The sequence below is a fragment of the Ictalurus punctatus genome, chromosome 11 (genome assembly GCF_001660625.3).
Source record: "Ictalurus punctatus breed USDA103 chromosome 11, Coco_2.0, whole genome shotgun sequence".
Lineage (NCBI taxonomy): Eukaryota > Metazoa > Chordata > Actinopteri > Siluriformes > Ictaluridae > Ictalurus > Ictalurus punctatus.
Window position 1 is genome coordinate 1,029,946 of NC_030426.2, and position 12,422 is coordinate 1,042,367.

Here is a 12,422-nt window from a genome sequence, read left to right on the forward strand (position 1 = left end):
ATAATACAGTAATATAAAGCATATAGTATAATACGAAACAGTATAAGTCCATATTTCAATGTCACATTTTCTGCATATATCAGACTTAGATTAGGTGAAATCACAAAAACAAAGTATATATGTAACCTATTACATAAGACAATAAGGGTACACCTTATGGGGGGGGGGGGGGGGGGGGGGTGGACGACTGGTGTTGCTTTTATTTATTTTTGCAGGTTGGGATGTCTGATACCAGAAAATAAAAGCTGCAATTTTAAACACACACACACACACACACACACACACACACACACACACACACACAGAGCAACTTTTTGGGCGTTTCCATCATTCGAAACTTCTTGCTTGCTTGAGAGGGGCATAAACAGTGTGCGTGAGCGCATTTCAGGCTCCATTACCGAGTGAGGAGGGGGAAAATCCCATTCTTTCGAGCTGAGTCACGACTGAGTCGAGCTGTGAAACAGAGAGGGAGAGGGGGGGGGGGGGAGAGAAGAAGAAGAAAAGAGAGAGAGAGAGAGAGAGAGAGAGAGAGAGAGAGAGAGAGCGAGCTCCGCACTGCGACGCGTTTTTCTCCGTACATTTTCATCGAACACGAGCAAAGCAGCCGGAACTTTGAGCCAGAGCGGATGCGTACTTTAAGCTCTAAATTGTTTTTGTTGCATTGCCCGCTATCTGACAAGTAAAGTAACCATTTAAAACCCGTGCAAGAATGTCGGAGAAAGACACAGGGCCGACCTCTTCAGCAAAGGAGCAAGCAAGCGAACCCAGAGAGAGCCAGAACCCCGAAGCCAATGGAATAGATGCCATGGGCATTCTTTGGACTTTTGGCAAATGTCTCACAGCTTTGTTGCCAGTTTACCTGGCCGGATATTACCGAGTGAGCAGCAGTCTGTTGGTGTTTGGACTCGCGCTATACTCGGGGTGGAAACACACTCGGGAAGCCAAAGAGGCGAGGTTGAGGTCCGCCATACAGCTGCTGAACGAAGAGCATGAATCATCCAGCGGCGTGTACAGAAGCCAAAAAGACCTACCTGCTTGGGTGAGAACGCTAAATAAAGCCGAACAAAGAAAACCAAACAAAAGTATGAGTGTGAGTGACGTTGTAACAACCTACTGCATTAAGGAGTAAAAAAAAAAAAAAAAAAAAAGGCCTTAACCGTTAGACACATGTGCTGCCGCTAGAGTCCTCACGTTCAGGTTATACTCTTTCCTTCGATCATCTGAAGGATTTATGATTAACAACAAAACAAAACAAAATCTAAATCTAATATGAATTCTATATATACACCTAATTACCTAATTTGAAATCTAGCATGCATTATGTTTGTTGAACTACTGTACTAAAGAAGCATTTAGGGGGGAAAATCCTCATAGGCTACTATATATTTTGACTATTTAGTACAGTAGTATTCACTAATATTGTACATGCCACAATATTAAATATGGTAGCGTGTGCTAGTGGTGATTTTGCCATTAATTTTGTTAATGAATTCAGGGGCAAAATGTGTAGAAAATAATAGTCCCCCACCCTATCCAGAAAAAAAGGTTTGCTTTGAGCAATTAATGGCCTACTTGCTAACTGTCCCTCACTCTCTGTCACTGTCTCTGTGTTCAAACCCCCATCTCTCGTATTTTATTGATCCTGTTTTGGCAGTTCATGCTGGCCTTTTCCAAATGTCCTGACGTGTTTCTTTGAGGGCGGGTAAACTTCCTTCTGAGCAGATAGGGGAATATGCCCATTATTTTATCCATAAAAGGCATGTTTCTTATAGTAATGAAAGTTTTAGGTTTAGGTGGCTATGGAAGAGCTGTGTATTTGCTACAACCACTTCCTTTCTCACATCTTTTCTGGTGCAGGTAATGCCATATGACACATTTATTACTCACAAACATTTGTCTACCTATATCCCACAGGTCAATTTCCAAGATGTGGAGAAGGTTGAATGGCTTAATAAGGTATGTCACTCTGTGCAGTTTTATGAAATATGTGTTTACTGCCTTTAGCAGGTTTTAGTGGTTACATGGAACCACAAAACCATAACTTACACTATACCTCTGGCAGAAGAGAGAAACTTGCTGTGTCTCCCAACCTCTCACAATATTTTTAAAAAATAAATATACAGCATCTTTATTTTGGTCCTTTGTTATATAAAACAGTTGTATAAGTCAAGAAAACCTTTACAATAATAAGTTTAAAAAAACAAAACAATGAAAGTTCAATTTTTCTGCTCCCCTGTACAGCTGTGTGTCTGGAGAGGTTTAGTCAGAACAGGAACTGCATGTAACCCTGCCTAAAACCAAATGCTTGCCTCAAGAAAAGGGGCAGCTAGTTCTGTAAATGCCATCAGTTTTGCCATGTGCACACACACACACACACACACACACACACACACACACACACACACAGCCACTTCCTGGCATAGATGTGTTTTGCTCGAGATACTTTTGAAGAGTTCACAACCTGCTACTGCCAGAATTTTCAAATTAGCATTATATGAAAAAGGAGGGCCGTGGAGAACACACACCATTCCACTGGCCAGAAGTCAGTTACAAATCTGCTTGTTTTGAAGCCAGGCCTGTGCTCTAAGAATAGAGAAATCACTGTGTAACAAAAAATGCATGGCCAACAGTTCCTGAGTTTGTGTACAAGTCGCTCTGGCCTCATTCCTCTACCACACCCAATGAGTATGTTAACCTGTGTTCTGTTCAATACTTGGAAATGTCTCATAAAAACAAATGTCTCATTATCCCAGGTCATGTATCAACAGTTCTGATTTTAAACCTATACAAGTGTAACCCTTTGAAAGATATCCAGACTCCTTCAGTGTTTTATTGTCTTATAGATTTAATTTAAGATCAATTAAATTGACTTTTTTGCCATCTACACACAATAGCCAATAATGAAAAAGCAAAAATAAGTTTTTTGCAAGTTTGTTAAAAAGCAAAAACTGAAAACCTCTCATTTAAAAAGGTACTTATTTAGAGCTGTTATTTGGTACTTTGTAGAAGCTTTGAGTATTTTTGGGTAACTCTACAAGCAAACCTGGATTTGGGCAATTTCTCCCATTCTTCCTGGCAGATCTTCTCAAGCTCAATCAGATTGTAACTACAGTATGAACTGCCATCCTCGAGTCTCTTCACAGATATTCTATAGGGTTAAATTCTGGCCTTTAGTTGAGCTACTCAAGGAGGTTCACTTGTCCTGAAGCCACTCCAGCATTGTCATGGCCATGTCGTATGGTTCAGGTCATTGTCCTGCTGAAAGGTGAACCTTCTCCCTAGTCTTGGTTTGTGTGCACTCTGGAGCAGGATTTCTTCAAGGACCTCACTGTATGTGGCCTCATTCCTCCTTCCCTCAGTTTTTGAGATGGTTGTCCTACTGGCACATTAGCCCATCTCTCTTGAGGACAAAATAAAATTGACAGAAACTGAAGGGTTCTGAATAAATTCGAAACCCACTGTATAAACATTTGCGTGGGCAGACAGAATTTGTTTGTTATTTACTTTCATGTGAGTAATAAGTCCAATAAAGACTAATTCTAGTCCGCTAATTAACATTACATATGTTTCACTGTAGTTGTAGAGGGCGGGATGGTGGGTTGCATTCCCCCTCACAGCTCCTGGGTCCTGGGTTTGATCCTAAACTTGGGTTACTGTTTGTGTTTTTCATGTTCTCCCTGCGTTGCTGTGCTTTCCACTGGGTTCTCCAATTTCCTCCTGTACAAAAAACATGAAGGTTTTGATTGGCTAATGCTAAATTGCCCCAGTTGTGAATGTGTTAATGTGCATGTGAATGGTGCCATGAATGAATAAATGAATTAATGTAGTTTTTAAAATGTAGACATTTTATTATGGATATTGAGCAGACCTGCCCTTATATTAATTGAATAAAGTAAGCTTAGCTTGTTGTTTCTAACTCCAAACATTTCTGCAGATTGCATTTCAACCAATAGATGCATGGAACTGTCCTGCTCACCAACATACCCTAGTTTTTTTGGTAGAATTTTTATCTCTGGCTGCTCTGGCCTTCGTGGATATATGTCACAGACAGTTATACATCATCCTGCCCAGTGCTCAGAACCAGCAACCCCCCCTCTCTCCGTTAAAATTTAAATGACCATTTGCAATCACATGATGTTCTTACAGTTAGCTCTAAAAGTCTGAGGTCATTATTAAGACCTGATTTGATGCACAGAAGAGACTATCAATATCATGTCAACAGACATCAACAATATCATGCATGTGTTAATATTGAGCGTTATTTGTCGTCCAAAAATATTATTCAGATATATTTAAATTTAATGGCAAGATTTATGTACCAGGAGGAAAGAAATATATCATTACAAATTCAATTCACCAAAACCACATTAGTTCTTTAATAGATGTTTACATAACTACTATGGATGTGACTAACGACTATTTTCATAATCAATTAGTTGGCCAATAATTTTTTTGATTAATTGGACATGGACGGGGCAAACCTCCATTACCATCGTTTATTTAAAATAAAATCCACAAACTGAGTGTTACAAAATAAAAACTTCAGACAGATATATTACACAACTGTTTGTCCAATTATATAAGACTGAAAAGAACCCAATACACACCAGAATATATATTATTAATTTAGGACTGTAGTTTAATTCAGTGCTTTTTGTGCATCCATAAAAAGTTATTCATAAATACTTACTTGCGCTTCCACTGTTTATCACTGTGTCTACACTGTGAGGAGCAACGGGGCCTCGTTACCAACAGATCATTTCCGTTATAATAAACGACAGAAATAACACTACAAGCATGCAAATACACCATATAATGACAATAAACTGGAATTAAACTAAACTTTTTAAGCAACTTGCACCAGTTTCCCCTGCCCTTGCACATAGTGGAGCATTTTGGATATAAACATAAGTTTGTGCTCGTGCATCACTGTCGTGTTTCCATGCTACACAAACTCCACTTTATAATGTTTGATCTTCTTCAGGGTGTTTAATATAAAATGCCCACTGCCTTAGAGGAGTTGGAGGTCGCACACTTCCTCCTCAGTCACTTGACGATTACGCCTCCGTCTGATGGTGACTGAGGTCATGTTGAGTATAAAAGATAACCTTGACATAAACGTTAAACTGAAGAAAGTCATTGTCGGTGACTCTGGGTATCTGCTAAAGCTAGCGGCATCACATTACGTGGGTATGATTCATGCGCCACTAATTGGGAAGCTTTTTTTTTCCGGTTAGTAAAAAAAAACCCGCTCGTGTTCTATTTGAGACGATATTACCTTTCTAAAATTCACATACTAGGCCATTGGTTCTCAACCTTGCGTGAGCTCTGGACCCCTAGCATATTTCGAACAATCCACAAGGACCCCCTCACTCCACAGTAATTATAGGCTATATGTTAAACATTCATTTCTATATATGTTGCTTTATTTCATTAATATTTTTACATTAATAATATTAACATTGGGCATTTAAAATTGAATCAAAACATTTCAAGATTTTATTTTTTACATTTTATTTTTGGTGTGACATTTAATTTGACTCTCTGAATTATCTTTTGTTTATTTTATCCATCAGTACGACACTTTAAATTGTCTACCACTCATAGGTTTTTGCAAATTATCATTTCATTTTAAATACATTAAAAATAAATTCATCTATGAACGATCGTCAGCTCAGCTAACGTGATATTTGTGAATGCTCGCAAATAACCAAATTGGTTCATTTTAAAAATCTCATTTGAATATATGTTGATAAATTTAACATTATTACTCTACTGTCTAGTGCAGTATTTTAAAAAGGGGGTGGGGGGGGGGGGGGTTGGAGGTTTTTAAAAAATATTTAAATAATGTTTTTTATATATATATATATATATATATATATATATATATATATATATATATGTGTGTGTGTGTATGTATGTCTATATATATATATATATATATATATATATATATATATATATATATATATATATATATATGATATATATAAAACATCATTTAAACATTTTTAAAAACCTCCAAACCCCCCCCTTTTAAAATACTGCACTAGACGGTAGAGTACATAGTGTATAGTGTAAGTGTACACTACTTCTTTTGGGACACAACTTTAGTATTTACTCTCCCAAGCGTGTTTTCGGAATAGAAGTAACATAGTATATTTACCCCGTGCAGCACGCAGACCAACTAATCGATAACGAGATTTGTTGACAACAATTTTCATAATCGATTATTATCGATTTTATCTATTAGTTGTTGCAGCTGTACACTGTACAGTTCTCATTCTCACTTATTTACTCCATCTCTCTCTCACTCTCTCACACTCTCTCTCTCTCTGCAGGTCATCCAGCAAGCATGGCCATTTATTGGTCAGTACTTGGAGAAGTTGCTAACAGACAGCATTGCACCATCCATCCGAGCATCCAGTGTACACCTGCAAACCCTCAGCTTCACTAAGATTGACTTTGGTGACAAGGTTTGTCTCACTACTAAGGGTTTTCTTCAATTTTACTATTTTCTTTTTTAGAATAATAATGAAGACATTAACACTATAAAATAACGTATGGAATTATGTACTGGCTGTGAAGTGCTATATATATAACAAATAAAAACTATGTTATATTATGTTCTTGATGAAATAGGAATAGCAATTTTTTTCAAAGAACGTTGTAAGGAACCATATTTATTACATTTTTACATTGCTTTAGTAGACAGTGGTAGCTAGGTTTTCCTAGTGGATGTTTGAATGATTGATCATCTTCATTTATAATTACTGAATTAATGGTAATAGAGAGCACAGCATGTCCTCCTGAAGTTAAAAGGAAAATAGCTAAATTAATGCCCGGTCAGATAATTGTGGCAGTGTTTCTGTTCTTCTGCTGATAACAACTCATAAGCACATGAGGATGAAATTTGGTCTTGATAAACACACTCTATGCATGTCATGCTCAAGTTTTGAGTGAGAAGGCATTCGTATCCATGACTCCATGGCCCTATTCTTTAATTTCATAGATTCAGAATCAGAATCCCTTTCATCGCAAAGTACTGTGGGTGTACATGTACAAGGAATCTGTCTCGGTGTACTGGTGCTTAACAATAGCAGTAAAATACAATAAATAAAATAATATTAATAAGATAAATGAGAGAAAGTTATGAAAATGAGAATCATTAAAAAATATATCAAGCCATGTAAACTATGAGCATAAATATAAAAATATAAAGGTTTAGGAAAATAAAAATAAAAGACAACTGTACATTAGTGCAGGATGTGCAAAAGTGGGTGTGCAAATGCTCACAGTTGTAGTAAAAAGGTGCAGTATAACAGTCTGAGTTGTGTGCGTTAATATAACACATATGAAACAACAATGTGCGTTTTTTCATTAATGTAATGTGTAATGTCCTTGGAGATGGATAAGAGACCATGGTAGTTCCTGAGTATTGTTAATAAGGCTAGTTGTGAATGGAAATAAACTGTTTTTTTTTGTGTGAGGTTTTGATGTTGATTGACTGCAGCCTTCTGTCGGAGCTGAGTGACAGGGGTCAGCCACAATCTTAACTGCCTGCTTTAGGGTTCTGGAAGTGTACAGGTCATGAAGGGGTGGCAGATTGCAGCCTTCTCAGCAGAGTGAATGGCATGCTGCAGTCTGTCCTTGTCCTTGGCAGTGGTAGCAATGTATCAGATGGTGATGGATGAGGTGAGTATGGACTGATGGAGGTGTAGAAGTGCTTCATCATTGTCCTTGGTAGGTTGAACTTCTTCAGCTGCTGCAGGAAGTACATCCTCTGGTGTGCTATTTTAATCAGACACCTGATGTTCAGCTCACACTGGAGGTCCTGGGTGATAATGGTTCCCAGGAAGTGGAAGGAGTCTACAGTATCGACTGGCGAGTCACACAGGATGATTGGGGGAGGTGGGGCTGGGTTCTTCCTGAAGTCTACCAACAGCTCCACAGCTTTGAGATCCAGTTTGTTGTGACTGCACCGTGTCACCAGACGGTCAACCCCCCACCTGCAGGCAGACTCATGCCCCTCAGAGATGAGCCCAAAGAGGGTGGCGTCATCCGCAAACTTCAGTAGTTTGACTGACTGGAGGTGCAGCTGTTGGTGTAGAGGGAGAAAAGTATAGGAGAAAGAACACAGCCTTGGGTGGGTGGGGGTGTGTGTGTGTGTGTGTGTGTGTGTGTGTGGGGGGGGGGGGGGGGGGGGGGCAGTACTGATGGTCCAGGAGTCAGAGACATGTTTTACCAAGCTCATGTGCTGCCTCCATGATCCACCTGCACGTGGAATCAGGCACACTCAGCTGGGAGAGCTTATCCTGTAGCAAAGCTGGGATGATTGTGTTGAAAACACAGCTGAAATCCACAAACAGGATCTTGGAGTAGGTTCATGAGGAGTCTATGTGATGGACGATGATGTAGAGGGATGTCAGAGAGTCATACTTGTGGTGGGGGAGGAGGGGGAGGGAGCTGTTGATGTGTGCAGCTGTGGAGAGGCCCCAGCCCGTAGGATTAGGAGTTGTTTGTTTAGTTATTGGGAATCACTACAAAATATTATTTATTGGTAAGGACAAATTTGTTTGTTCTCACTACAAGTGGGCATTTGGACCATTTTAAATTCACTCTTTGCATTCCCTCCTTGCTTTACTGATTTGTCTCATTAGGTACAGCAAAAAAAGGAATAGTGGTTGTTCAAGTGTTCAAGGAGGTAGAATAAATGCTTAGAATTACATAAATTAATTGTGGTTACGATATAGACAGACCAGCAATAACATTAAAATCACCTGCCTAATATTGTGTAGGTCCCCATTGTGCTGCCAAACTAGCTTGCATGGACTCCACAAGACCTCTGAAGCTGTGCTGTGGTATCTGTCACCAATATGTTAGCAGTGAGGTAGGGCCTTCATGGATCAGACTTTTTTTGTCCAGCCCATACCACAGTTGCTTGATTGGATTGCAATCTGGGGAATTTGGAGGCCAAGTCAACACCTTTGGCATGTTCCTCAAACCATTCCTGAACAATATTTGCAGTGTGGCAGGGTGCATTATTCTGCTGAAAGAGTCCACTGTCTTTAGGGAATACCGGTGCCATGAAGGGGTGTACTTGGCCTGCTACAATGTTTAGGTACATACATGTCAAAGTAACGTATTCATGAATGTCAGGACCCAAGGTTTCCCAGCAGAACATTGCTCAGCTCATCACACTGCCTCCACTGTTTGCCTTCTTCCCATAGTGCATCGTGGTGCCATCGTGCCCCTATTTAAGGAATGCACACGCACCAGCTGTCCACATGGTGTAAAAGAATCATGATTCATCAGACCAGACCACCTTCTTCCATTGCTTCCTCTTCAAGTTCTGATGCCCACATGTCCATTATAGGCCCTTTCGGCAGTGAAGAGGGGTCAGCATGACCAGTCTGTGGCTATGCAGCCCCATACACAGCAAGCTGTGTGTTCAGTCATGCACTGTGTGTTCTGAAACCTTTCTATCATAGCAATAACCTTTTCAGCAATTTGTGCTACAGTAGCTCTTTTGTGGGATCGGACCAAATGGGCTACAGGGCTCTAAAGTGCGACCATTTCACTCGAATTTGCGACTGAACTGTACTTTGTGCGACTGTGAAAAAGTATATAGGTGTTACCAATTCACCCAATCACATCCTATACGAGATTATTCAGATATATACATACATATAATGGTTGCTTTTTTGCATTCAGCCTGTAAAATTAAATGAAAATATAAAATTTAGTTTATCAGAAAGTAAATTAATTTGTCATGGCTCACAGTATGTTCCTAAATTCTGTCATAATTGTCAAGCTCAAGTTTTCTCATGCCTATTTGTGCGTTATATTGTGGCACGTTAACGTTACCATCTCTTAAAAAAACACTAAACTTCAACCGTGCTCCTTAATTTTTGACCGTTCTCCTAAATTTTTGTAATTAAAAAAATTGTTACCGTAGAGCCCTGGGCTAGCCTTTGCTCTCCATGTGCTCTCCAACCTTGGACGCCCATGACCCTGTTGCAAGTTCACTGGTTGTCCTTCCTTGGACCACTTTTGGTAGGTACAAACCACTGCATGCAGGGAACACCCAACAAGACCTGCAATTTTAGAGATTCCCTGACCCAGTTGTCTAGGCATCTCAATCTGGGCCTTGACAAAGTCGCTTAGATCCTTACGCTTGCCCATTTTTCCTGCTTCCAACACATCACCTTCAAGTGTACTCATTGTTCACTTGTTGCCTACACTGAAGACATTTGTGTTTGAGTCAAAATCTAAATACGAGATGATAGATCAGAGTTTCAGCTTTCATTTGCTGATATTTAAATAAGTTCCAAAAATATTGTAACATGCAACTGACAGGTATTTCTTCTGGTCCAGCTATGTTCTATTATCTTGATTGTTTAATACTGTAGCTTGGAGGGCGTTGTGTGCTGCTCTGCCTACTGAATCCTGCTCAACTATCCTGTTTCTACTTCACTGCATCACAGCTGGTGCTACTTCCGGGGATTTGTTTGTTTGTTTATGTGGCCATGTGTGTTTTGCCTCTGTCTTGTCATTGTCTGACCCCTTAATGTGTCATGATTACTCTCACCTGTTTTCAGTCCTTCACTTGATTAGTCTGTGTATTTAAGCTGTTGTGTTTCTTTGTTCCAGGGTGAAGTAATAACTTTGTTCTAGGGCGATTGTATTCCTGCCTGACTTACCACGCCTTTCTATGTGTTTTGTTATTCTGTTTTTTAATCTTGTTCTGCTTCCTGGTTTCTCGATTTTTGGATTTTGTTTTGTTTATTTGGTTTCCTGACTACCTGAATTTCTGATCATGATTATATCTCACATTTTGAATTGTTTTCCGGTTTTTACTATAAACATCACTTGCAACTCCAACTGTCTCCTCTGCACTTGTTATCTATAGTAGATCTCTAAGTTCTAAATGAAAGCTACTAGTTTTAAGTAAAACCATCCATCCATCCATCCATCTTCTATACCACTTATCCTTTTCGGGGTCACGGGGAAGCCTGTAGCCTATCCCAGGGAGCATGGGGCACAAGGCGGGGTACACCCTGGACAGGGTGCCAATCCATCGCAGGGCACAATCACATACATACTCACACACCCATTCATACACTACAGACACGTTGGACATGCCAATCAGCCTACCATGCATGTCTTTGGACTGGGGGAGGAAACCGGAGTACCCGGAGGAAACCCCCGCAGCATGGGGAGAACATGAAAACTCCGCACACACGGGGCCACGGTGGGAATCGAACCCCCGACCCTGGGGGTGTGCGGCAAATGTACTAACCACTACGCACTAACCACTTTATACAACATGAATAGTAGCATGGTTCCTGGAACAACATTTTTGGGCTCATATGCAAAAATCTGCATATCCATGTTTTTACAGGCTATGAAGGTTGTCGGAGTGAAGGCTCATACCGAGAACGAAAAAGGACACGTGCTATTGGATGTCTACATCAGGTGACTCTAAAATGTTTTTATAACAATATTTTTATATTTATAAAAAAATATTTAATAATTATGTGTCTGACTGCACAGTGAGAGGTAGGATCAGTGCAGAATTTGGCAAAAGAAAAAGTTGCAGTATCCTGAGCACATGACCGTGTATCTAGTTGTATTATAGTGTAGTATAGCATGTATTGAATCTACAAAACAAGAAAAATAGTAGGTCTTGCATATCATGTTTGTAGAGAGAATGGATAGAAAAAGTGAAGTACTGGATGAAATAAATAATAATTTAATGATTTATACTGTACTTAAGGATCATTTATGCCAATATTCTACTGAAATTTTGCTCTTTTGCCTTTCGTCTCTCCCTCCAATTCATTGTCACTTCTCTGTTTTTTTTTTTGTTTTTTTTTTTTTAATTTTGCCATCTAAATGAAATTTCAAATCATCTTCCAGTTGAACCTCCAACAGCTTCATTTCATTTTTGTGATAGTTCTGGTTTGGTTGACTATTATTGGGTGTTTTCCAAACCCTAATGCTGCTGGATACATGTTCTTGCTCAACCAATACATTTGCTTCATAGACAGCACCACAGTCTTGCACAATGCATAGTTGTGCTTTTGCAGGTGTGCATGTTATATTAGAAATTTGGCAACAGTGAGTCAGGAACCATGAGACTAGTGTAGGGGTAGCAACACATTAAAATTAAATGTTAACTACAGAGATGTAGGCATTTTTAGACACATTGAAAATGAACTTAACATGGTGTATTCACAGTTATTGGACTGTTTTTTATATACATTACATTAATTGATGTATAATCAGTTCATGGTTGCACATTGTTTAAGCCATTTTTTAAATCATAAATATTTTGCTTGTTCTTTTAATTGTATCTCTTAGTCTTGTATAATCCAAGCACAGAAAGTGCTGAAACGCTATTGTTTTTGCTTTGAGTT

The 12,422-nt window shown here is 39.3% G+C and overlaps 1 protein-coding gene across 1 annotated transcript in view; it reads left to right on the forward strand.

The window, feature by feature from the left end:
* Positions 1-490: 490 nt before the first annotated feature.
* esyt1b (extended synaptotagmin-like protein 1b) overlaps positions 491-12,422 on the forward strand; it is a 112,188-nt gene continuing 100,256 nt past the window's right edge. The window contains exons 1-4 of the mRNA XM_017479506.3: positions 491-1,039; positions 1,915-1,956; positions 6,342-6,476; positions 11,405-11,478. Of these exons, the coding sequence (XP_017334995.1) occupies positions 710-1,039; positions 1,915-1,956; positions 6,342-6,476; positions 11,405-11,478 (581 nt within the window). The 5' untranslated portion in view covers positions 491-709. The remainder of the gene's footprint in view (positions 1,040-1,914; positions 1,957-6,341; positions 6,477-11,404; positions 11,479-12,422) is intronic.